This window comes from Phyllobates terribilis, unplaced genomic scaffold, assembly GCF_046119375.1.
Source record: "Phyllobates terribilis strain yellow unplaced genomic scaffold, ASM4611937v1 Scaffold_4__5_contigs__length_816908805, whole genome shotgun sequence".
Lineage (NCBI taxonomy): Eukaryota > Metazoa > Chordata > Amphibia > Anura > Dendrobatidae > Phyllobates > Phyllobates terribilis.
Window position 1 is genome coordinate 584,307,421 of NW_027362764.1, and position 27,523 is coordinate 584,334,943.

The 27,523-nt window shown below is 44.4% G+C and overlaps 1 protein-coding gene across 1 annotated transcript; it reads right to left on the reverse strand.

Moving 5' to 3' along the window:
- Window positions 1-1,618: 1,618 nt before the first annotated feature.
- LOC141264693 (histamine H3 receptor-like) lies at window positions 1,619-27,523 on the reverse strand. The gene is made up of 3 exons (XM_073676957.1): window positions 27,280-27,523; window positions 24,510-24,676; window positions 1,619-2,329 (listed from the first exon to the last, which is right to left on the reverse strand). The coding sequence occupies exons 1-3, from the start codon at window positions 27,521-27,523 to the stop codon at window positions 1,619-1,621; spliced, it is 1,122 nt and encodes a 373-aa protein (XP_073533058.1).

Here is a 27,523-nt window from a genome sequence, read left to right on the forward strand (position 1 = left end):
CCTATATTGCTGCTGACAGAGCTATGTGCAGGCTTGTTTTTGAGGGACAAGTTGATGTTTTTATTGGTACCATTTTTGGTCACATAATATTTTTTGATCCCTTTCTATTTCAATTTGTTGGAGGAAGAATTAACAAAAAACAGCAATTCAGGAATTGTTTTTTTTGTTTTTTTTTATGCCGTTCCATGCGTAGTAAAATTGATAAGTCAACTTTATTCTCCGGGTAAGTACAATTACAGCGATACCATATTTATATAATTTTATTATGTTATGGCGCTTTTACACAATAAAAACTATTTTATAGAAAAAAATATTATTTTTGCATCACTTTATTCTGAAACCTATAACTTTTTTACCTTTCCACTCATGAAGCTGTAGGCAGCTTGATTTTTGTGGCATAAGATGGCGTTTTCAGATACCATTTCTATTTATATTTACCTTTTTGATCGCATTTTTGTCTACTTTTTGTTCAGCGGTATGATGAAAAAGCATAGTTTTTTGCCCATTTTTTTATTTATTTTTTTACGGTGTTCACTGAAGGGGTTAACTAGTGTGACAGTTTTATAGGGTGGGTCGTTTCGGAAGTAAGGATACCAAAAATGTGTACTTTTTTTAACATAAAAATACAAATTTATGGGTATAATATATATTTTTTATTTTTTTTAGTATTTTTGCATTTTTATTTACATTATTTTCACTTTTTTTTTACTTAGTCCCTCTATGGTAATTTCACTTTTGTCAGTCTGATTGCCGTTATAAAGCATTGCAATGCACCAGCATTGTAGTGCTTTATAACTGTCAGTGCTGCACTGACAGAAGCCCTTAGACCATGCTCTGCGAATGGTCTAAGTGCTTGCTGTAACCAGGTGACCCAGATATCGTCATGATGACCTCGGCTCTCACAATGAGATTGCAGTGGTGCCAATCAAGGGGGAGAGGAAGCTTCCTCCCTCTCCCTGTCTTCTAAATGCTGCTATCTATATCGATAGCAGCATCTAGGGGCTTAAACGGATGTGAGCAGTGCGGGCACCGCTCCTAGCAGTGAGAGCCGGGTGTCAGCTATGGTGTTAGCTGAATACCCAGCGGTGATCGTGCGCGCACAGCTCCTGTGCATGCGCGATCGCCATGACGTATCCCATACATCCTAGGTCGGAAAGTCTTTCCCTTCCATGATGTATGAGATACTTCCAAGGTTGAAAAGGAGTTAATTAACAAACAGCAGCAACCAATTCCATTTGTAACAGAGGAACACTCTTGTCAAGGAGAAATCACTATTGTGAATTCAGCCTAATTTTAGAAGACATGTTTCATCATTTGGATCATGGAGCGTCCGTGTCCTGTCCTCTCCCAGGTCCTTATGTGAATTATCTGTGACCACTACAGCTAAGTGTGTTAGAAGATGAGATTTTGTGGTCATTGAAAAAGGAAGTGATGTCATTTGACTGACAGATGCAGACATTGAGACATAATTTGTAGAATAATGGGGAATCACACAGAAGAAATACTTCATGTTTCATGACATGCTGTGATATTACTGCACTTAAGCTTTTAGTCAGTGTCAACTATAGTTTACATATTGTACAAGGTCAAAAAATTAAATTATTATTCATAAACATTATCACAAGTTAACTTTACATTTCTGAAACATTTTTACTAAAGCATCGCGAAAGCTTTTATGGCACAAAGGATATATGATAGGATTCACTGATGAATTAATCCATAACATCCAGCTTGTAACTTGATTCCAGTACGATTCAACACAGTTATCATGACAAGCTGCACGGATAGTCTGGAGAAGTGTATATGGCGCCCAACATATCCCGAATACACAAACTAAAACTGTAAGAGACTGAGCAACCTTCTTATCTCTGGAGAGCTTCATAGCTAGGGAGCGGCTTTCCGAGGCAGAAATACTTAGAGATGGCTGAGATACATTTCTTGATTCTTGACTTCTTTCTTTTTCTTCTCTGCCACTAGATATAACAACTGGCCGTGAACACGTCCCACTCTGATCTGTTGGATGAATAATTGATGGTGTAACCGCTTGATGTTTTTTCCTGCTCCTCATTTTAATGTTCCGATATATACTGAGATTAAAGAATGTAATGCATATCAGTGGAAGAAAGAAATCAAAGGTGGATGCTCCAAGAAGAAAGTGCCAGCTGTAATAATAACCAGCCACACACATGCCATCTGGGATTAGAGGGTCACCATTTACATATTCCCATAAAATAATAGCAGGACTGTATACAAGGAAGGAGAGTACCCAAACGGCAGCCATCTTAACTGCAGTCTGACTATGGTTCCTCTGTTGGGAGCGATATACAACCTGAACAAAATGAGTGACAATGAGAATGCAATCAGTGTTTTCATCACCTTATACAGTTAAAGATACAACATAGATACTGAATCAAGAGATGCAAAGAGGGACTTAATGCAGGGGTTACAGTCACACCCGGGTCCTGGAGCTTAGGGGGGCACAAAAGGTCCCTGTGGCCCATTATGAGAATCCCAAAACTATTAAAGACTTATGAGAGTTGGGGAACCTATTGGAGATTTTGTACTTGGTCTTACAAGCCTCAAGTTACGTCAATGGATGAAACCAGTAACCAATACTCTTAAAACACGAAAATAGGTACAGGTGCTTCTCACAAAATTAGAATATCCTCAAAAATGTAATTAATTTCAAATCAATACAAAAAGTGAAACTCACATATAAAGTCATTACAAACAGAGTGATCTATTTCAAGTGTTTATTTCTGTTAATGTTGATGATTATGGCTTACAGCCAATGAAAACATAAAAGTCATTATCTCAGTAAATTAGAATACTTTATAACAACAGCTTGAAAAATGTCTTTAAAATCCGAAATGTATGTTCAGTAAATGCATTCAATACTTGGTCTTCTGGACATCTGTCAAGTGAGCAGCCTTCCCCATGATTGTAGAGCCTACTGAAACAGACTAATGCTTTAAATGCTTAGGAAGCCTTTGCAGGTGTTTTTTGTTAATTATTCTATTTACTGAGATAATGACTTTTGTGTTGTTTTCACCAACATTAACAGAAAAAAACACTTGAAATAGATCACTCTGTTTGTAATGACTCTATAAAATATATGAGTTTCACTTTTTGTATTGAAGAACTGCAATAAATAACATTTTTGATGATATTCTAATTTTGTGAGAGGCACCTGTATGTTTAATGGTCCCAGATCTGGTCTGAAGATGCAATTTTTCACACCTATAAACTAAAACATCTAACCTTGAAACAAAAAACAGTCTTTTCAGTTTTAATTCAGGATGGGGCGCTGATTTAAGGGGGGGCAACTCTTTAAATAGTATCACAGTAAATAGTATCATAGGACCACCTTCACTGGACCATTTCCAAGTGTTTGAATTCACAGAAGTCTATCTGCATAATATAGTGTACATGCTCTTTATCAAGTCAATATAGAAGTATCCAAGGCACTGAGTTTTCCTCAATTATATCATTTATTCAGTTGTGTTACATGTGAGAAAGATATGTTTCAGCCCCAAAAGTCCTTTGGTAAGCCAAAATTTTAAAAAAAGGAACACTGGCATCTGCTCCCCCCTTCCGGCAGGGACACCGACAGACTCACCACCGTAGCCACCCAGCTCCTCTGGCTCCCGCTTAGCCTCCTGTGTCTCAGGTCTTTTGGCAACGGGCTTAGGGTGCATGCGCACTCTCCGCTTCTTAAAGGGGCAGCACGCGCACTTCGGTTATGTGCCCAGCCAATAGCTGGGAGACGCAAAGTATTTAAGGCACCTTCCCCAGTAGGGAGGTACCTGAGCAACATCAGGGTTTAGTTTGTATTCAAGCTGCTAAGCTCATTGTCAGGTCCCAGTTCCCGGATCATGTCCTGTTTCTCTGTGCTAGAACATGCCTAGTAATCTAAGCCAATCCTGTCCGTAAAGGCTGTCTTGTTTTATAATCCAGTAGCCTCACTATCTGAACCAGCACCAGTAGCCATTCTGCCTTGTTATCCAGAGGCCACACTATCTGAACCAGTAGCAGTGGCCGTCCTGTCTTATAATCCAGAAGTCGTATTATCTGAACCAGTAGCTGTGGCCGTCCTGTCTTGTTATCCAGAAATGAATCAGCACCAATATCCAGTCCTGCCTGGGCTCCGAATCTGAACCAGTGTCCCTGACCCTTGGGATCAGCTGCTACAGTACCGGACACTACATTGGAGTTGTACCTCGTGGCTACCTGTAGCTCAAGCCTGACCTCACCATCACAGGCTCCAATGAAAACCAGGTAGCCGCTTAGTTACATCCCTCCATTGTAAGCCCAGCCTGTGGCGCAGTGGTTCCATGATCCACTAGCATAACAAATACAAAGGCGGTGTGGGATGAAATGTTGCTGTTTTGCCTGATATCTAACATGATTGAATAAAGGATTTAATTGAGGAAAACTCTGATGCCTTAGATACTTCTATCTTGGATTTTCTGGTGTTATTGGAAAAGTTGCCCAAAAAAGCTTGGAGATGGGGAGAGATGCATGAAAAATTGCAAACAGAACTTTAACAAATTCATGACACAAATATTTCTATGATATTCTGTATCTGAACAAGTTTAACCCCTTCCTGTCAATGCATGTACTGGTACATCTTATGTCAGATTCAGAAGCTGAGCCTGCAATATACTTGGCAGGTGATGGCTATGCTATATAGCCAGCATATGTTTTTTCATAGTAGCAATTGAAGCTCAGTTCTGCCCACTGCTATCAACCCTTTAAATGTGACTGTCAATCTTTGACAGCAGTAACTAAAGCGCACGGTCCATGATTGCAGAGTGCTGATGGATTGCTATGCAAGTTGGCAACCAGCTAAAGGCCAGATGCCTACTATGACAGTGATCTGTGAAGACCAACCTGTGGCTGGCGTTCATAAGAGCTCCTGAGTTTTACTATATATTGCAATACTGTGGTATTGCATTATCTAGTACAAGCGATCAAACAATCGCTGGTTCAAGTCCCCTAATGTGACCAATATACAGTATAAGTAAAAAATATATAAAAATTCAAATCACCCCTTCTTTAACCTATAAAAATAAAGAAAAAAAATAAATACACCCATGTAGTATTGCTGCATCTATAAAAGTCTTATCTCTTAAAATGTAACAATAATCATATGATCGCTGGGTCCGGAGGAGAAAGCGCTTCCTATAACGGCACAAACAGTGCTTGTTTAGCACTTTGTATACAGAAAACAAGAAGGTAGAGACAGTAATAAACTGTATCTGCCTTCTTTATGGACAGTTCGACTGAGTCTGACAGCTGGCTCCTTGCTCCGGCAGCTGCACAATCGATGGTCTTCTATACTGTGACATTTTGGAACAGAGTAGAATGCCAACTGCTGGGACATTTTAAGTCTATGAGCGGTCTGGAAGTAGTTAGAACATTCATCATGATTAACATATACTTTGTAAGCAACTATTCAATATGAAAAATTATACAATTATAAACATTTCATAAGGTTTTATAATTCTATTGACAAATACATGAAGTTTATGTAAGACTTAATATTTACAGTGTGGTCCCTTATTTTTCAAGACTTCTGTACTTTGCCCTGACATGCTGGATATCAGCTTCTGACTGATGGCATCTTATTCTTACCTAATCAGTGCTTGGAGTTTATCACAATTTCTGTGTTTTGTTTGTTCATACACTTTTTGAAGTTTGGCCAAAGGTTCTTTGATGGATAGTTAAGAAGCTTTTTGGCCATGGACCCGAAATTTCAATGTTTTGTTCTCCGAGCCATTTGGTTATCACTTTTGCCTTGTGACATCGTGCTCCATCATGCTGGCGAAAGCATTGCTCATCACCAAACTTCTAAGGTTTCTTTTACATTTTAGTAGTTAAAAAAAATTCAAAGGTTGGAAAAAAAATATTTTCCGAGACCTGTAACTTTTTTATTTTTCCATTGATGGACCAGTGTAAGAGCTCCTTTTTGTGAGTCATGCTATCATTTTCATGCATACCATTTTGGGCTATATACATTTCAATAACTTTTTATTGCATTTGACGTAACCAAAAAAAGCCAATTCTGGTGTTTTGATTCGTTTTTTGCATTTAGGCATTCATTGAATGACACTGTATAAATATTTTTATATTTTTTTAGTTCAGACGATTATTCATCCAGCAATACCAAATATAAAGCCTCTTAAATGCTGCTGTCATTCTTCAGTTACTGTTGTGGTCATCAGCTCCCACAGGAAGGCAGAGCAAAGTACACCTGTGCAGGTCTGGTCCTTATCTGCACAGAATTGAGATTTGAAGTGCTGGGTGGATGGCATAAGAGAGGTCATCCATGTCCATCAACGCAAGAGGGCTGAAGATTACAAGGAGAGTTTAGGCGCCAAACATAGACCTGTGACACGCTTATGGCGTGGGATAATTATAAAGGGTGTTTTCATGGATTTGCGGGGTGATGGAGGTGGGGAGATATACAGATTGCTGGAGTAATGTGTAGGTGGTTCTTTTAGTTTATATGGGGAAAACCTTGTGACAGGTTCCCTTTAAGAGGTTAACATACTAATATTAAATTGAGATCTACCAGTTCTCTAAATGCTGAGTTCTTTATAACTTCATCTTAACCACTGATTTCTGATTCTGATTTCTGCATAGGCAGGAAGCTGTCAATCAGTTTTGGAGTCAGAGTTATACACAGCTCATGAATATGGAAAACTTTATGCAACGGGTTTGTAACGGGTCTGGGAGGCGGAACCTCTGGGCTACTATACAAGGGAGCGGTCCTTGTAAGGGAGCGGGTGGCGACCAGGCAGGCAGTCACAGCAGGTGACCGGGACAGTCTCTGGGTGTACGGGCAGGAGGTCACGGCAAGTGATCAGGGCAGTCTCTGGAAGAACGGGCTGGAGGTCACGGCAAGTGACCGGGGCAGTCTCTGGAAGAACGGGCTGGAGGTCACGGCAAGTGACCGGGGCAGTCTCTAGGTAAAGGGTAGGTACGACCTGTGATGGCTGAACCTCCAGGTAGGCTAGCAAGGCAGATGGAGGATGTGTGCTCCCAGGTGAGCAAGCGAGAGTCTCTGGAATAGCAGGTGGTCACAGCACGTGACGGCGGAGCCTCCAGGTAGGCAAGCAGGCAGGTAGCGGAGAAGCGCTCCCAGGTGAGCGGGCAAGAGTCTGGAATAGCTGGTGGTCACAGCACGTGACAGCGGAGCCTCCGGGCAGGCAAGCAGGCAGGTAGCGGAGAAGCGCTCCCAGGTGAGCGGGCAAGCTGGTCCATAGACAGACTGACCGGAGTTGTAAGGCAGACCGTCGGACCTCAGGCAGGCAGGCAGGTAACAGGAAATCAGGCAGGATTAGGACAGCAAGCTGGCAGGAATCTGGCAGGTAACTGGCAAGGGACCTGAGGGCTGAAGCAGAGTAGAACGGTGCAACAACATTGCTCGGGCACCTCCATTTTGGAGGAGGTGCCTTATATGTGGTAAAGTCCTCCGGCCATTGGCCGGGGACTCCTTAGGACGGCGCGCGCGGCCCCTTTAAGAGGGAGGGAGGGCGCGCGCGCGCGCCCTAAGCACAGTGGCCGGGAAGGAGCGCGCGCTGCCAGCAGAGCGGGAGAGGGACGCCGGGCACGGAGCAGAGCGGTGAGGGGAACAGCGTCCCTGCCTAGCAGAGGGCAGGGACGCCGGCACTACAGTACCCCCCCCTTTAGGCCCCCCCTTTTTTAGGCGAGATAGAAATTTAGCTAGGATGAGAGGGGCATGGATGTTCTCCCGGGGCTCCCACGTTCTCTCCTCAGGACCAAACCCCTTCCAATCTACCAGAAAAAAGGTCTTTCCTCTTACCCTTTTGGTGGCAAGAATGTTCTCTACCTCAAACTCGTCCTCAGCAGAAACCGGAGCAGGAGGCGTACCTGTAGACTTGGAAAAAGAGTTAAGCACCACGGGTTTGAGGAGAGATATATGGAAGGAGTTAAGGATCCGTAAGTTGGCCGGGAGTTTCAATTTATAGGCCACCGGGTTGATCTGACTGATGACCTCCAGAGGACCGATGAACCGAGGTCCTAACTTGTAAGAAGGTATCTTGAGTCGAACATATTTAGATGAGAGCCAGACTTTATCTCCTGGACGAAATTGTGGAGGATCCAGGCGTTTTTTGTCAGCGTGTCTTTTCATACGCTCGGATGACAGAAGGAGTGCGGACCGGGTACTCTCCCATATGGAGGAAAATTTGCTAACGAGAGATTCCGCAGCCGGGTTGTCCACAGAGGTGGAGACAGGAAAAGGAATCCGAGGATGCTGACCAAAGACTACAAAAAACGGGGATTTGGAGGAGGATTCGCTCTCGTGATTATTATAAGAGAACTCGGCCCATGGTAGGAGATCCACCCAGTCAGAATGGTGGGCATTAACGAAGTGCCGGAGGTAACTGGTCAGGTTCTGATTGATCCGCTCCACTTGACCATTGGACTGTGGGTGGTAAGCGGAAGAGAAGTCCAGGGTGACGTCTAGTAGTTTACAAGTGGCTCTCCAGAAACGTGAGGTGAACTGTACCCCACGATCCGACACGATGTGGAGGGGCAGGCCATGAAGACGGAAGATGTGGCGGATAAAGTCTTTAGCCAGCTCGGGTGCAGACGGAAGGCCTGGCAGGGGAATAAAGTGAGCCATCTTGGAAAAGCGGTCAGCGACCACCCAAATGACCGTACAACCGGCAGAGACGGGGAGATCAGTTATAAAGTCCATTGCTATATGCTGCCAGGGGGCAGCAGGTACAGGAAGCGGAAGGAGGCGTCCGGCTGGCAGATGTCTCGGGACTTTGTTGTGGGCGCAGGACACACAGGCAGAAACAAAGTCTATTATGTCCTTGTGCAGGGTAGGCCAAAAATAGTGCCGGGCAATAAACTGGAGGGTCTTTTTCTGACCGGCGTGGCCAGCTAGTTTAGACGAATGGCCCCAGTGTAGGATCTTCTCCCGATCAGGTACTGAAACAAACGTCTTACCGGGAGGGAGACGATTTAGACTCACGGGAGCCACCTGCATTACTCTGGCGGGATCGATGATATGTTTAGGTTCTTCCTCGAGATCGGACACCAGAAAGGATCGGGACAAGGCGTCTGCTTTGACGTTTTTGTCAGCCGGGCGAAAATGAAGAACAAAATCAAAGCGAGCAAAAAACAAGGACCACCGGGCTTGGCGCGGGTTAAGTCTCTGGGCATGCTGGAGGTAAGCCAAGTTCTTGTGGTCAGTGTAAATTATTACCGGATGAAGAGCCCCCTCGAGTAGGTAACGCCACTCCTCCAACGCCAGCTTGATGGCCAATAACTCTCGGTCTCCTATGGAATAGTTGCGCTCAGAAGAGGAGAAGAGTTTGGAGAAGAAGCCACAAGTTACCATTCTCCCGGAAGATGATTTTTGAGTAAGTACCGCTCCGGCTCCAGAGGAGGAGGCGTTAACTTCCAGGAAGAACTGCTTGTTGCCGTCCGGGCGATGCAGCACCGGGGCGGAAGAGAAGGCCTGTTTTAGGGAAAGAAAGGCCTCCTCTGCTTCGGGCGGCCACTCTTTGGGATTAGTACCCTTACGGGTGAGCGCGGAAATTGGGGCAGTCCGGGAAGAGAAGTGCGGGATGAAGAGGCGGTAATAGTTGGCGAAGCCCAGGAACCGTTGAATAGCCTTCAACCCCTCTGGTCGGGGCCATTTCTCGATGGCAGACAGTTTCTCAGGATCCATTTGTAGGCCGGTCTGAGAGATAATGTAGCCCAGAAACGGAAGCGAGGTCTGCTCAAAGAGGCACTTCTCATATTTAGCGTAGAGATGGTTCTGCCTGAGCCTGAGCAGGACCTGACGAACATCCCTCCGGTGAGTCTGGAGATCCGGAGAGAAGACCAAGATGTCGTCCAGGTACACCACTACGCAGGAGTAGAGAAGGTCCCGGAAGATGTCATTGACCAACTCTTGAAAGACGGCAGGAGCGTTACAGAGGCCAAAGGGCATTACCAGATATTCATAGTGGCCGTCCCGGGTGTTGAATGCCGTCTTTCATTCATCCCCCTGACGGATACGAACCAGGTTGTACGCCCCACGGAGGTCCAGTTTGGTGAAGATTCTAGCCCCCCTCAGACGATCAAATAACTCCGGAATGAGCGGAAGGGGGTACTTATTCTTCACCGTGATCTGGTTAAGGCCTCTATAGTCTATACAGGGACGGAGAGAGCCGTCCTTCTTTTTGACGAAAAAGAAGCCTGCTCCCGCCGGGGAGGTAGATTTCCGGATGAATCCCCTGGCCAGATTCTCCTCAATATATTCGGACATCGACCGGGTCTCAGCAGCGGATAATGGATAAATACCAGGTAACAGGTCGATAGGGCAGTCGTATGGTCTATGAGGGGGTAGTGTCTCTGCCTCCTTTTTATTAAAGACATCAGCATAAGACCAATAAGGAATCGGAAGTCCAGGTAGATTAGCTGGGGTAGGAGAAGGACGGACGGGATGAACGGGAACCAGACAGGTCTTATGGCAGCCCTGTCCCCAGCGAAGGACTTCTCCGGTCTGCCAGTCAAGAACGGGTGCATGTTTCTGGAGCCAAGGTAGGCCTAGCAAGAGGGCGTGAGAGAGTCCAGGCAGAACATGGAAGGAGATACTTTCAGAATGCAGCATTCCCACCTGCAGAGTAATGGATTCGGTGATGAGTTGGATGGGGCGTGGTAAGAGACCCCCATCCACGGCAGCAACAGACAAGGGTACAGCCAGAGGTTTGGTGGGGATGCGTTATTTCTCTACCAGGGACTGTGAAATAAGATTCCCGGCTGCTCCAGAGTCCAGTTGGGCTAGTTCGAAATAACGGTTCTCCCCGTAGACGATTGAAACTGACAACAGCAGGGATGGAGAGGATTTATTCTTGTCTAGGTGGACCTCTCTGAGCGAACCTAGACACAGGCGTTTCCCGACCTCTCCGGGCAGGCACGGATCCGGTGCTCCTTACTGCAGAAGCAGGTCCCCTCGGCACGGCGTAAGTCCTGACGGGTCTTGACCATCTTGGTCTGGTCGACCTGCATAGGCTCAGGAGGGTGTACCTGGTTAGAGACAGAAGGAGTGACGGATTTCTGAAAAGTAGGAGCTAGACGTGGTAACCTCCTCTCACGGGTGACCTCTCTGGCACGCTCCTGGAACCGTAGGTCAATCCGGGTGGCAAGAGTTATTAAGTCATCGAGAGTGGTAGGAATGTCCCGACCGGCAAGTTCATCTTTAATACGGCCGGACAGACCCTCCCAGAAGACAGAAACCAGAGCGTCGTTATCCCAGGCCAGCTCCGAGGCAAGGGTACGGAACCGTATGGCATATTGGCCCACGGTGAGACTTTCCTGACGGAGGCGTAGCAACGATGATGCGGATGAGGTCTTCCGTCCGGGTTCGTCGAAGACTTTCCGGAAAGCCGTGAGAAAAGCAGGCAAGTTGGACACCAGGGGGTCTCCTCTCTCCCATAGAGGATTTAGCCAGGCCAGGGCCTCCCCGGTGAGATGGGACATGATGAATGCAATTTTGGCTCGGTCGGAGTTAAACTGGTGGGACAATAGTTCAAAGTGCAGGGTGCACTGATTTATGAAGCCCCGAGCCTGGGCTGAGTCGCCTCCGAAGCGAGGAGGTGCAGAAAGCCGAGGTCCGGGGTAGGATATCATGGTGTTAGTGGACAGCGGAGCTGCCGGATTGCGAGACATGGCACTGGCGGAGGTTGTTGGTGGAGCAGTCAGAGTGTCCAGGCGAGAATTGACATTCCGCAGGTGACCCAGGATGGACTCCTGTTGGGACCTCTGACGGGACAGTTCATGACACAGGTCCGAGAGCGAGGGAGCTTGGGTGCCACCGGGTTCCATGGCCCGAGCAAACTGTAACGGGTCTGGGAGGCGGAACCTCTGGGCTACTATACAAGGGAGCGGTCCTTGTAAGGGAGCGGGTGGCGACCAGGCAGGCAGTCACAGCAGGTGACCGGGACAGTCTCTGGGTGTACGGGCAGGAGGTCACGGCAAGTGATCAGGGCAGTCTCTGGAAGAACGGGCTGGAGGTCACGGCAAGTGACCGGGGCAGTCTCTGGAAGAACGGGCTGGAGGTCACGGCAAGTGACCGGGGCAGTCTCTAGGTAAAGGGTAGGTACGACCTGTGATGGCTGAACCTCCAGGTAGGCTAGCAAGGCAGATGGAGGATGTGTGCTCCCAGGTGAGCAAGCGAGAGTCTCTGGAATAGCAGGTGGTCACAGCACGTGACGGCGGAGCCTCCAGGTAGGCAAGCAGGCAGGTAGCGGAGAAGCGCTCCCAGGTGAGCGGGCAAGAGTCTGGAATAGCTGGTGGTCACAGCACGTGACAGCGGAGCCTCCGGGCTGGCAAGCAGGCAGGTAGCGGAGAAGCGCTCCCAGGTGAGCGGGCAAGAGTCTGGAATAGCTGGTGGTCACAGCACGTGACAGCGGAGCCTCCGGGCAGGCATGCAGGCAGGTAGCGGAGAAGCGCTCCCAGGTGAGCGGGCAAGCTGGTCCATAGACAGACTGACCGGAGTTGTAAGGCAGACCGTCGGACCTCAGGCAGGCAGGCAGGTAACAGGAAATCAGGCAGGATTAGGACAGCAAGCTGGCAGGAATCTGGCAGGTAACTGGCAGGTAACTGGCAAGGGACCTGAGGGCTGAAGCAGAGTAGAACGGTGCAACAACATTGCTCGGGCACCTCCATTTTGGAGGAGGTGCCTTATATATGGTAAAGTCCTCCGGCCATTGGCCGGGGACTCCTTAGGACGGCGCGCGCGGCCCCTTTAAGAGGGAGGGAGGGCGCGCGCGCGCGCGCCCTAAGCACAGTGGCCGGGAAGGAGCGCGCGCTGCCAGCAGAGCGAGAGAGGGACGCCGGGCACGGAGCAGAGCGGTGAGGGGAACAGCGTCCCTGTCTAGCAGAGGGCAGGGACGCCGGCACTACAGGGTTTACTAGTCCTCTAGTGATGATCTCCTGCTGTTAAAAACAAGCAGCTCAGTTTGTGACACCGCTGGAATTAGATCTTCTGTCTCTACATTACAGTTGAAACCAGAAGTTTACATACACTATATAAAAAAACACATATGCATGTTTTTCTCAATATCTGACATGAAATCAGAATAAACCTTTCTCGTTTTAGGTCAATTATGATTACCATAATTTTTAATATTTCTCAAATGCCAAACAATGAGAGAGAGTGAATGTTTTAAGGCATTTTTATTACTTACTGCAAAGTCAAAAGTTTACATGCACTAAGATTACTATGCCTTTAAACAATTCTGGACTGCCAACATGATGATGTCATGTGTTTGGAAGCTTCTTTTTTGCAACATCTGAGTTAATTAGAGACACACCTGTGGATGTATTTTAACCCCTTAACAACATTTGCCGTACTAATACGCATCTGTGCCCTGGGACATAAGAGCCAGACCCGTATTAGTACGTCATGGCGATCGCGCGCGCACACAGGCTGTGCGGGCGCGATCGCCGCCGGGTGTCAGCTGATTGTCACAGCTGACACCCGGTACTATGTGCAGGGAGCGGTCCTGCACCGCTCCCAGCACATTAATCCCCGCGATGCTGCGATCGAAGTCGATCGCGGCATTGCGGGGGCAAGGGGAGGTGATCGCCGATACTCACCTCCTCTTCCGGCTTCCAGCGCAGTCTGCAAAGGCTTCCCGGGTGTTGCCATGACGACCCGATGTCGTCATGACAACATCCGGGTCACCAGACAGCAGGAAGATTGCTTGAACATGCGCAGTGCATCTCCAAGCAATCTTCACACTGTGCATTTCTGACAGCTTGCATGGCATAGGGATGGTGCTGCATTCCTGTGCCATGCAGGCGATCAGAGGAAAAAAAAGTGAAAGTCCCAGAGTGGGACAAAGTAATAAAGTGTATAAACTGTGTGAAAGTGGAAAAAAAAATAAAAAAAAAATTTGCAAAAATATAAAAAAAAAATAAAAAAAATAATCCACCAAAAATAAAAATATAATGTACCCATCAATAAATATTATTATAAAAAAAAACAATAAAAGTACACATATTTGGTATCGCCGCGTCCGGAACAACCTGACCTATAAAACTATCCCACTAGTTAACCCTTTCAGTGAACATGGTAAAAAAAAAAAAAAAAACGAAGCAAAAAACAATGCTTTATCACCATACCGCCAAACAAAAAGTGGAATAACACGCGATCAAAAAGACGCATATAAATAAAAATGATACCGCTGAAAATGTCATCTCGTCACGCAAAAAACAAGCCACCATACAGTTCCATCAGTCGAAAAATAAAAAAGTTATAGCTCTCAGAATAAAGCGATGCTAAAAAATATTTTTTTCTATAAAATAGCTTTTATTGTGTATAAGCGCCAAAACATAGAAAAATGATACAAATGTGGTACCGCTGTAAACGTACTGACCCGAAGAATAAAGATACCTCATCAATTTTACCACACGCGGAACAGAATTAAAAAAAAAAAAAAAAAAACAATTCCTGAATTGTTGGTTTTTGTTTATTCTGCCTCCCAAAAATCGGAATAGAAAGCGATCAAAAAATGTCACGTACCTGAAAATGGCACCAATAACAACGTTAAGTCATCCCGCAAAAAACGAGCCGTCACATGACTGTCTGCCAAAATCTGGAAAAATTATAGCTCTCAAAATATGGCGATGCAAAAACTAGATTTTACAAAAAATGCGTCTTTTAGTGTGTGACAGCTGTCAGTCATAAAAACCCCATATGATTCTGGCATTTCTGTAATCACACCGACCCGAAGAATAAAGTCGTCTAATCACTTATACCGCACAAGGAACAGCGTCAAAAATAAACTCTTGGGTTAGGATTGGGCTAGGGTTAGGGCTGGGTTTGGGGCTAGGGCTGTGCTGGGGCTAGGTTTGTGCTGGGGCTAGGGTTGTGCTGGGGCTAGGGTTGTGCTGGGGCTAGGGTTGTGCTAGGGCTAGGGTTGTGCTAGGGCTAGGGTTATGCTATGGTTAGGGCTGGGTTTGGGATTTTTTTCAAAAGTAAGAAAAAAAGTTGACGATATGGCGACTAGTGTTGAGAGCAAGTGCTCGCTACTTGAGTTTGCATCGGGTGCTCTGGTATGCATTGAGTATCGTGGGTATTTGAGTGACATGCTCGAGTTTCTGCCCCATATGCTTCGCGGCCAAAAAACTTTACGGGGATTGCCTGCCATGCACGAGCGATCCCCGCATGTTTTTTTTTGGGTGTCTAATAACCGTGAAACATGCGGAGCAGGGACTCGAGCATGTCACTCGAGCACACGCTGTACATGGTGCATACCTGAGTACCCGATGCAAACTCAAGTAGCGAGCACTTGCGCTCAAGAATAATGACAACTTATTCAATATGATGACCTAATGTAAACAAATTCTGTGCCGTACCTCTGGGTTCAAAATGTTCACTATACACCTTAATAAAATCCTTGAGGGGTATAGTTTCCAAAATGGAGACACTTGTGGGGGAGCTCCACTGTTTAGGCACATCACGGGCTCTCCAAACGCGACATGGTGTCCGCTAACAAATTGAATGGAAAATCGGCTCAAATTGTTAGCGGACACCATGTTGCGTTTGGAAAGCCCCTGTGTGCCCAAACTTTGGAGCTCCCCCACAATTGACCCCATTTTGGAAACTAGACCCCCCAAGGCACCTATCTAGATGCATAGTGAGAACTTGGAACCCCCAGGTGCTTCACAAATTGATTCGTAAAAATGAAAAAGTGAAAAAAAAAACATTTTATAATTTTTATGAATCAACTTGTGAAGCACTTGGGGTTCCAAGTGCTCACTATGCATCTAGATAGGTGCCTTGGGGGGTCTAGTTTCCAAAATGGGGTCACTTGTGGGGGAGCTCCAATGTTTGGGCACACAGGGACTCTCCAAATGCAACATGATATCCGCTAACAAATTGAATGGAAAATCGGCTCAAATTGTTAGCGGACACCACGTTGCGTTTGGAGAGCCCCTCTGTGCCCAAACTTTGGAGCTCCCCCACAAGTGACCCCATTTTGGAAACTAGACCCCCCAAGGCACCTTTCTAGATGCATAGTGAGCACTTGGAACCCCCAGGTGCTTCACAAATTGATTCGTAAAAATGAAAAAGTGAAAAAAAAAACACTTTTTCATTTTTATGAATCAATTTGGGAAGCACCTGGGGTTCCAAGTGCTCACTATGAATCTAGATAGGTGCCTTGGGGGGTCTAGTTTCCAAAATGGGGTCACTTGTGGGGGAGCTCCAAAGTTTGGGCACAGAGGGGCTCGACAAACGCAATGTGGTGTCCGCTAACAATTTGAGCCGATTTTCCATTCAATTTGTTAGCGGATACCATGTTGCATTTAGAGAGTCCCTGTGTGCCCAAACATTGGAGCTCCCCCACAAGTGACCCCATTTTGTAAACTAGACCCCCCAAGGCACCTATCTAGATGCATAGTGAGCACTTGGAACCCCTAGGTGCTTCACAAATTGATTCGTAAAAATGAAAAAGTGTTTTTTTTTTCACTTTTTCATTTTTACGAATCAATTTGTGAAGCACCTGGGGGTTCCAAGTGCTCACTATGCATCTATAAAGGTGCCTTGGGGGGTCTAGTTTCCAAAATGGGGTCATTTGTGGGGGAGCTCCAAAGTTTGGGCACAGAGGGGCTCTCCAAACGCAATGTGGTGTCCGCTAACAATTTGAGCCGATTTTCCATTCAATTTGTTAGCGGATACTATGTTGCATTTAGAGAGTCTCTGTGTGCCCAAACATTGGAGCTCCCCCACAAGTGACCCCATTTTGGAAACTACACCCCCCAAGGCACCTATCTAGATGCATAGTGAGCACTTGGAACCCCTAGGTGCTTCACAAATTGATTCGTAAAAATGAAAAAGTGTTTTTTTTTTCACTTTTTCATTTTTACGAATCAATTTGTGAAGCACCTGGGGGTTCCAAGTGCTCATTATGCATCTATAAAGGTGCCTTGGGGGGGTCTAGTTTCCAAAATGGGGTCACTTGTGGGGGAGCTCCAAAGTTTGGGCACACAGGGGCTCTCCAAACACAACATGGCGTCCGCTAATTATTCAAGCAAATTTTACAATCAAAAAGTCAAATGGCGCTCCTTCCCTTCCGAGCCCTGCCGTGCGCCCAAACAGTGTTTTTTCCCCAAATATTGGGTATCTGCGTGCCCAGGGGAAATTGCACAACAAATTTTGGGGTCCATTTTTTCTTGTTACCCCTGTGAAAATAAAAAAAATTGGGTCTAAAGTAACATTTTTGTGAAAAAAGTTAAATGTTCATTTTTTTCTTCCACATTCAAAAAATTCCTGTGAAGCACCTGAAGGGTTAATAAAGTTCTTGAATGTGGTTTTGAGCACCTTGAGGGGTGCAGTTTTTAGAATGGTGTCACTTTTGGGTATTTCCTGTCATAAAGACCTCTCCAAGTGACTTCAAATGTGATGTGGTCCCTAAAAAAATGGTTTTGTAAATTTTGTTGGAAAAATGAGAAATCGCTGGTCAACTTTTAACCCTTATAGCTCCCTAACAAAAAAAATTTGGGTTCCAAAATTGTGCTGATGTAAAGTAGACATGTGGGAAATGTTATTTATTAACTGTTTTGTGTGACATATCGCTCTGATTTCAGGGCTTAAAAATTCAAATTTTGAAAATTGCAAAATTTTCAAAATTTTCGCCAAATTTCCGTTTTTTTCACAAATAAACGCAAGTGATATTGAAGAAATTTTTCCACAATCATCAAGTACAATATGTCACGAAAAAACAATCTCAGAATCAGGGGGATCCGTTGAAGCGTTCCAGAGTAATTACCTCATAAAGTGACAGTGGTCAGAATTGTAAAAATTGGCCCGGTCATTAACGTGCAAACCACCCGCGGGGCTTAAGGGGTTAATGCACACCTGAAACACACTGCTTCTTTGCGTAGCATCATGGGAAAGTCTAAAGAAATCAGCCAAGATATCAGGAAGAGAATTGAGGACTTGTACAAGTCTGGCTCATCCTTGGGTACAATTTCAAGATACCTGAAGGTGCCTCGTTCATCTGTACAAACAATTATACAAAAGTACAAACAAGATGGGAATGTCCAGCCATCATACCGCTCAAGAAGGAGACGGGTTCTGTGTCCCAGAGATGAATATGCTTTGGTCCAACATGTGCATATCAACCCAAGGACAAAAGCAAAAGACCTTGAGAAGATGATGGCAGAAGCTGGTAAGATTGTGTCAATATCCACAGTGAAACAGTACTGTATCAACATGGGCTAAAAGGCCACTCGGCCAGGAAGAAGCCATTACTCCAAAAGAAACATAAAAAAGGCAGATTAATGTTTGCAAATACACACAGGAATAAAGGCCTTAATTTTTGGAGACATGTCCTGTGGTCTGATGAAACTGAAATTGAACAATTTTTTGTTACATTTGGAGGAAAAAGGGAGAAGCTTGGAAGCCTAAGAACATCATCCCAACTGTGAAACACGGGGGTGGCAGTATCATGTTGTGGGGTTGTTTTGCTGCAGGAGGGACTGGTGCACTTCACAATATAGATGGCATCATGAGAAAAGATTATGTGGCAATACTGAAGCAACATCTCAAGATATCAGCCAGGAAGTTAAAGCTTGGGCGGAAATGCGTCTTCCAAAAGGACAATGACCCGAAGCATTCTGCCAAAATGGTAACAAAGTGGCTTAAGGATAACAAAGTCAATGTTTTGGAATCACAAAGCCCTGATCTCAATCCTATTGAAAATATATTGGCAAAGCTGAAAAGGCAGTTGCGAGCAAGGCAACCTACAAACCTGGATCAGTTACACCAGTTTTGTCAGGAGGAATGGGCCCAAATTCCGTCCAACTATTGTGAGAAGCTTGTGGAAGAATATCCCAAATGTTTGACCCAAGTCATTCAGTTTAAGGGCAATGGTACAAATCCTAATTCAGCTAAAACGGGAAATATTTATTCTGATTTCATGTCAGATATTGAGAAAAACATGCAGTTGTCTTTTTATATTCTATATATATAGTATATGTAAACTTCTGGTTTCAACTGTTTGTATCTTTCAGATTATGTGACATGTGACAAAAATCTGGTGACAAATTCCTTTCAATGTTATGTAAGGTGCCTCAGCGAGGTAGTCGTGGGCGAGCTGTAGCCCCTGCTCTCTCTGGCACCCTCTGATGTGTGGCTGTGTATGTGGTGCTCTCCACTTACTTCAGACCATCCGATCGCAGCTGTCTCCAGGCATTTCTCTTCTGGGACCAGGGCAGCAATAAATTCAGAGGACACAAGGTTCTTAACCATAACTTGGACTTTACTTGAGGAAGAGGAATATGTACAATATTTACAGGCAGATATAATGGATAAGGCCCGACAGGTTATCATCTCCCTCACAGGCGCTGGCAATATCTTCAGCCCTGGTTCCCTCTTTAAGTGAAGCATCTCTGTGACTCTAATCTCTAGCCCAAGAGAATCTTCTTCAATATCAACAGTGTTTCCGGATCCTATATCTCCCCCACGTCTTAGCCTGGAATCCTATCTATCTTCCTCTGCTACCTGCAGACTAGAAGTGCCCCGGGTCCTCAATACCTCTGTTGAGTTTTTCCGGCCGGCTAACAGAACGCTTGCGTAGGGAGATCTTCACACTGGTGATCCCACTGTCTGAGTGTACGGAGCTCCCGTCTACCCTAGCAGCCACCATATACTCAGGCAGCCCGTACGGTTCACTGTCCCAACTCTTACTAACTTGTTCTGGGGAACTCACTACAGATTTCCTAGAGTGCCCACCCTCTGTGGGCTGTCATCACAACCATTAACCCCATCACTGTCGGCAATACTGCTGGCAGACCCAACCTGACATCTGCACCCGGGACAGTGGCATGTTACAAGTACTGCAGCCCACAAGGAATTATGTCAGGAACAAACTCTATAAACACTTGAGGCTTGATCATGGCACAAAGTTCCCCCTCTACCCTCTGGACCACTGCAGCTAACCCTTTAGCTTGGCCTAACAACAGTTCAGAGAGCTCTAACTCCGGGAACATTCTCCCTTAACTACATCAGTGCCAAAGGAAGGCTACTTCCTTCCCCACTATTACAGTTACGTCATCTTGCTAGGGGTATTATCAGTACAGGTCCAACTTTTGGGTTATCAAGCAGTCTGAAGAACAAAGAGAAAGTGGCTGTGCGGCCACCAGTGTTACTCACAGGGAAATGTAACACCATAGCTCCCAACCGTCCCGTATTCTGCGGGACTGTCCCAATTTCAGGGCTCAGTCGCGCATCCTGCCACGGCTCAGCTGTTCTCCCAGCTTCTATTTATACTCACCGCTCCGTAGCTCCTCCTCCTCGTTTGCTGGTCAGTGAATAAATTAAATTATATTACACTCACCTCAAATTTCTCCTGTGACCACATCTGCCCAGGACTCAAACTGGGAACTCAGTGTCCAGAGGCTGCAGTTCTAACCACTGAGCTACAGCTCTCAAGGATAAACATAGGAGGATTTTATAATAACTTGACTCTACAATGCAGGCATTAAATTCAGAAGCAGATCATACAAGTCCATAGAAATACATTCTGTATAACAATGTATTTTATGGTGTGTTACGGATCCGGGTGGTGGAACATCTGTGCTGCGGTGCAAGGAGGGACCCAGAGGGGCGTAACTAAGTATCAACTCGGACCGACCTAGGTCGTACGGCGGCTAACGACTCCGTGACCAGGGAGGGACCGAGCAGAGGGACCAGGTGCTACTCTGGGGACGACCTTGTAAGAGAGCAGGTGACTCCCACGGGTCAGATGGCTGGGACTGACCAGTATAGCAGATGGGCACAGCAGGCAGGCTGACGAGTGGTCCTGGAGGATGGACTGGCAGACACGGCAGACGACAGGCGGGAGCCTCTAGGTGGGCTGTCAAGTGGCCACGGCAGGTGACAGGCAGGAGCCTCCAGGTAGGCTGACAGGTGGTCACGGCAAGTGACAGGCAGGAGCCTCCAGGTAGGCTGACAGGTGGTCACGGCAAGTGACAGGCAGAAGCCTCCAGGTAGGCTGTCAGGTGGTCACGGCAAGTGACGGACAGGAGCCTCCGGGTAGGCTGACAGGTGGTCACGGCAAGTGACGGGCAGGAGCCTCCGGGTAGGCTGACAGGTGGTCACAGCAAGTGACGGGCAGGAGCCTCCAGGTAGGCACGGCAGGTAACAAGCAGGAGCCTCCAGGTAGGCATGGTAGGTAGCGGGCAGGTGCTTCCAGGTAAGCAGGTGGGCAAAGCCCATAGACAGACTGGCGGAAGACAGACTGTCGGGCTGGAGAGTAGTCAGGCTGGCGGACTGGACTGGTAGTCAGGCTGGCGGGCAGGACTAGTAGTCAGGCTAGCAGAGGGACCTGAGGGCTGAAGCAGAGGTAAGTACACTGTGCATCAACTATTGCTCGGGCACCTCCATTTTGGAAGAGGTGCCTTATATATGGGAGGACCTCCGGCAATTGGCCGGGAACTCCTTAGCGTGGCGCGCGCGGCCTCTTTAAGAGGGAGGGAGCGCGCGCGCGCCCTAAGCACAGTGCCCGGGAAGCTGGGCATGCCGGCAGCAGAAGCAGGAAGAGGAGGGCTGGAGGACGCCGAGCAGGGAGCGCGGCGGTAAGAGGGACGGCGTCTGTGCCTGGCAGGGGGCAGAGACGCCGATGCTACATGGTGCCTGTATACTGAGCAGAAGAAAATGATTTTTTTTATCCTATAAATAAAAGTAGTAAATTTATGAGCAATTACAAAAAATGTGTTTTCTTTTCTGTGAGTCCCTGGTCTTGAACCCACAACCTTAAAAACAATATTAACACAGACACTTAACGTGCAGAGCCACAAGATACAGTGATAGCATTGCAAGAATTCTGTCTACTTGATCTGTACAGCAGGATCTGACTAGGCTGATAGAAATACATTGCTGTGTACAATGAATGTATTTTTATTAGTGATGAGCGAGTATGTTCTGTTAACCCTTTCGGGCGAGCACCGAGTAGTTACAGCAGCTCGGTGTTATGTTTGAGTCACTCCCGTGTGCATGATTTGCGACTGACAGTTTTAATACATGTGAGGAATGTCTATTTCTTACACATTCCTCCCATGTAATAAAACTGTCAAACAGTCGCAAATCATGCACACGGGAGTGATTCAACCATAACACCGAGCTGCTGTAACTACTGGGTGCTCGCCCGAGCATACTCTGCGAAAGGGTTAACAGAACATACTTTTTATACATACATTGTACACAGCAGAATAAGAGATTTTTTCAGCCTAAAAAAATGCTACAAAAGTAATAAAGAAAAACATTTGATAATGAAAAAAATTGTAATTTTTAACGTGTTTTGTAAAAAATAATGAACATCAAAAATCAGCAAATAACATGGACATATTTGATGTCCCTGTAATCGTAACGACCCACAGAACACAGCGATCAGATTATTTACAGGGATTGGTATGATGTAAAAAATGGCGTAACTGATATTTTTTCTCTATTAAACCCATAAAAATGTAATAAAACTGTAAGGCTGAGGCCATGTTCAGACGTAGCGTAAATGCTGCGTTCTTTCTGCTTCTTTTTTTCTGCAGGTGTCCGCACCACATGACGCAATAACAATCTTCTATGACTATTGTGTGTTTGCTGCGATTTTGGGGCAGATATGAAGCCGAGTTTTTAACGGTTTTTAATAGTACAGAAAAACTTTGATTCTGTGCTTAAAAATGCAGCGGCGTTTTTTTTTTCATGCTTTTTTTTTTTCAGAACAAGCCTATAGAGAGAAATGCTCCAAAACCTCAGAGTAGTGATGAGCGAGCGTGTATTGTTAACCCTTACGGCAAGCAAGCTCGGATGCTCGCCGAGTATTTTCGGCGTGCTCAGCATCTACGTTTCAGCCGCAGCGGCTGCATGTGTTGCGGCTGTTAGATAGCTGTGATACATGCAGCCGCGGTGGCACTAACATACATGCCGAGCACGCCGAAAATACTCGGCGAGCATTCGAGCGTGCTTGCCGAAAGGGTTAACAATACACGCTCGCTCATTACTACCGCAGAGTTCAGCAGCGTCCTGAATTTTCTTCACTACCAGCCCCCTTCTGACAACTCCTCCTGCCAGGGGAGAAAGATAATGGTAAATGGGCGTGGATTGGGGTGTGGCCAGGGGCGTGCCCAAAATTTGCCACATAGTTAGTCCCTCTTTCTGTTCGTAAAAAGTTGGGAGGTATGGTAACACTGCTCCATTCTAGTTAACTGAGCTGTGTTGAAGTTTCCATCACAGTAGACAGATGAAAGTGCTCTAATGTTAGGGGTATTGCTAGGATATTCTGATAAGTGCGATGTGCATTACTTACTTTAGGTTGGCACACATTTAACAGTGTACTATATTGCACAGTATTCTTAGGTTGCAGTTTAGCCTCATTCAAATGACAGAGCTGATAAAATGTAATATTTAATCACCTATAGTGTGGCTTAGTGGCTTGCATTATCAAATCAGTAAAGAATATTTCTAATACAACCCCCTTAGGCTATGTTCACACATCATGTTCTTTTCAGGGTTTTTTTATGCATTTTTTTATGTAAATTGTCAGCTGCATTTTGCAGTACCAGCAAAATCTATGAGATTCCAGAAATCTCATGCACACATCATGGTTTTTTTTAGTCAGGATTTTGTGCTTTGCATGTTTTTTTGGAAGATAGAGCATGTCACTTCTTTCAGGTTTTTTTCAACATTTTTTCAGCTTTTTTTCACTCTTTGGAATTAATGGGTGGTGAAAAAAATGCTGAAAAAACGCACCAAAAATGCAGGTAACTTTTGTTCAGCGTTTTTGGTACCTTAACCAGAAAGAGATTTTTTTTTTCACTGAACTTTATGTACATGCATAACAGACACAAAACGACAGTGAAAAAAACACTGAAAAAACAAACCCCCAAAAAAGCAAAAAATCAAGAAAACAGCAACAAAAATCCCGAACAACCTCCTGGCAAGAGATCAGGTTTTGCTGCAGAAAAGTAACTCCGAAAAAAACATGATGTGTGAACATAGCCTTAAAAGATAAGGACAACTTAGGGTGCATTTGTTTTCATTAAAAATGTATTTTGCACAACCTGAAGAAACACACTCCCCTTTTTGTATCCTTCCCTTCTCCCCATGTTATATGTTTCTTCTCAACGTAATGTGATGCTGGAAATTTTTAATAAAACTTATTTAAAAAATAAGACTGCAATACAGTTTTACTAAAAAACTTTTTTAACAATAATATTTTACATCCTTTATGTATTGCAGCGTACAGTTGGCTTCAAAATTAGCTACATTTTTTTTAGTATTTTGATATGTGTTATTCAAATGGCTAAAGTTGGCAGAGCAGAAACCAGTTGACATGCAGCAATGGAGACAATCTTTCAGACATCAAGTTCTAACATATTCTAAAAGAAAACTAAAATGAAGGGCTATGAAACAATAAAATGATGATGAGAATGTAGTATAATGTGATACTAATATAATGGGGAACACATACTGCCATAGTGATGGAGAGGAATCGGTCATAACTGATGAGAACAATATTAAAAACTGAAGCAGTGCACATAAGGTTGTCTGCTACCAACCAGACTTTGCAGAGAGCGTTCCCGAGCGTCCACTTATCAGTCAAGATGTATGAAGCACTCAATGGAATACAGAAAGCACCTTGCGAGTTAAAAAACAAAAACAAAAAAACAAGATCATTATTAAGTATTATTACATCTGTTCCAAATAACAAATATGTTACAATTCTGTTATATGCTGTATGAAATAATAAAGTTACCATACTGCATTTTGTCCTTTAATAATTTTTGTATACACATATACCATTTATTTTTCAAGACCAACATATCAATTCCTGATTTTTAACTGTGAAAGAAACTACTGCAAAAAATAGTATAGTTAATTTCTATATGTATATTTCTTTAAGCTTTTACTTGCGTTTTTTTCAGAGTTTTTTTTCTGCAGCAAAACCTGATCTCTTGGCAGGAAAGAAGCGGCATCAAAAATACAGGTTTTGGTGCATTTTTTTGTGCGTTCCACCACAGAAGCATGAACACAGGTCACCAATTCATGATATATGTGAAACCATATTAAAAAGAATTACAAATGTACAGGGGAGAGGTGAATTGTTCAGGAATAGTTTATCTAAGACATTGGCAGTGCATTGAGTTTGTAGGACACTATTTATTTTCACACTATGGTCTGTCATTAAGTTGCTCAGACATTGTTCAATTTCACACTTCCATTTGCCACAGGTATTGTTCAATCTCACACCTACCTCAGCCAATGTTTCCACTGTACACATCACTAATTTAATTAAACTGTTCTAATCCCAACTGCCTTCTCAGGTGACCAAGACAAGATGGTAAAATCACAAAAATAAATGAGTTTCACATACTGCTGTACTTTTTTTTTTCACTAAAAAAACCTGAGAGCTATGTTCACACTAGACGTTTTTTCACCACCCATTACATCTTTTCCCACCACAGCCAATTTTCATTTTTGCCCTTTAAGTTTTTTTCCTTCATTTCTTCTAAGAACCAAAATTTATTTATTTTTCCATAGACATGACCATATGGCCATATGAGAGCTAGTATTTTTTGCAGGGCGAGCTGCAGTCATCTTGTAATCAATTGGCTAATTCTTATGCAAATGAGCTCACAAGTCATTCCTGGGGTGACGCATATGCAGTAATGTCCTAATTACGATAAGAGAGCCAGAATATCCATCTGCGAAGGAGCAGCCTCCGGGGCTGCCGGCGACTGGACGAGATGTGAGTTTCTGTAACCTGCACCCCCACCAGACATCGTGATTCTCAGGGGAAGCCCACGCTCAGATGGATAATTCCGGCTCTTTCAATGTCATCAGGATGTTACTGCATAAAGCCTGCGCGAGATGTTGGCAATGGAAGCAAGACAGAATGAAGACTGACCTGTCAATCAGGAATCTGTAACTACAAACCAAGCACCTGTATTTGTCAGGTCATTTGCATAATAATGAACCAATGTATTACAAGACAGCAGAGACAAGGATTTGTAATACAAAGGTAAGGAAGTAATCATCATGGGGTCTAAAACCTGCTGACCATTAAGAGGTTAGCAGCAGTGATCGGAGCTTGGCACCAATCACTGCTGTTACAAGAAGATGTCAGCTGTGTAACACAGTCATTATCTGCTGGTATAGTGAGGATTCAGCTTCTCAGCCTGCTCTAAATAACCGCACCCAACATACACTGTAATATTTAAGATATCCCCCACAAATAGTACTTTATTTTTGCTTATATAACTGCAATGTCTCATCTAATTAAGCAAATACAGGGGACAATTCAGCCTTGCTTTAGGGCATTTTTTCTGCAGTAAAATTGATTCTAATAATTACTTTTTTATCTGTGTCATATTCATTATTTAATTTGTATTTTTCAAGTTAACTTTACTTGGTTTTGTCAGGTTTTTTTTGGCATTATGGGCCTGCTTTTGGTTATCCAGATCTTTTAGACTAAGAGACTTTTCAAAATGTCCCAACATTTTTGCACAGCTGAACTCCAACACCTTAGGATAGTACAAAATCTGTCCACTTTTTTTGAGACAGTTGAAGGATAATGTGCTACATTTTAAAGGTTATTAAAAGGATCATGCAACTATTTACTATAAAAAGGTGTAAAAAAAACAAAACAAGAGAGACAAATAATAAGCATCTTTGAATTTCTTGCAATTCAATAAACATTGTGCGCCTATTCTGATGAATTTGGCACAAAATCTGCCAACGTAAAACAAAGACAAGACAAGAAAAAGTGTCTTTAAATAAACCACAAATTAAGGAGATACTGCTCATACTTTGTCATAATTTAATATGTGACATCCTGTTCATGTTAGATACTGTTTGTGCACATTTCTGGACAACTACTGTACGTGAATGATCCTTACAAAGGCACATATTGTCTATATAGACAGGCTTTTGTGAGTATAAAGTCCGCATTGCAGAAATATTCCCAAATATAGGCGCTCAGAGCATATGAGCATATGATAGAGCAAGGATTGGACATTACAGAATAATCAGAGAAAAGACAGTTTCAATAATACTGCAGCATAACCTAATAGTGCTATGCTAATGAATACAACTTTCTTTGCCAAGACTGATGTAGACAAAGTCATTATTTCTCATTTTCTATTTTTAACAAGTTGCAGTTAAAGAAAACATGTAACAAAAATTATATTCTCTAATCTGAGCAGGATTTTCCTGCCAATACATTTTATCTATAGACTTACCAATCAAAAAGTCACAGATAGCGAGATTGAGAAGGAAAAAGTTACTCTGGTTTCTAAGTCTTTTGTCAATAATAAAGGCTAAAATGACTAAAGTGTTACCAAGAACAGTGATGGAAGTAATCAAAGGTATGAAAATGTACAAGAAGAGCAGCGTGCCTTTAGAAAAATTAGATTCCTTGTCATTTTCAAAAGAACCATTAGCACTAATATTATTAGTAACGATGGACAAGTAGACAACTTCCAT

What these genes read in the sequence shown, in the direction of transcription:
- LOC141264693 (XM_073676957.1), bottom strand. Translation starts at nt 27,523, where the DNA reads ATGGAAGTTGTCTACTTGTCCATCGTTACTAATAATATTAGTGCTAAT. An exon ending in TATCTGTGACTTTTTGATTG is followed by an intron (nt 24,677 to 27,279) that starts GTAAGTCTATAG and finishes TTAACTCGCAAG; the next exon opens with GTGCTTTCTGTATTCCATTG. An exon ending in TCCTCTCCATCACTATGGCA is followed by an intron (nt 2,330 to 24,509) that starts GTATGTGTTCCC and finishes CATTTTGTTCAG; the next exon opens with GTTGTATATCGCTCCCAACA.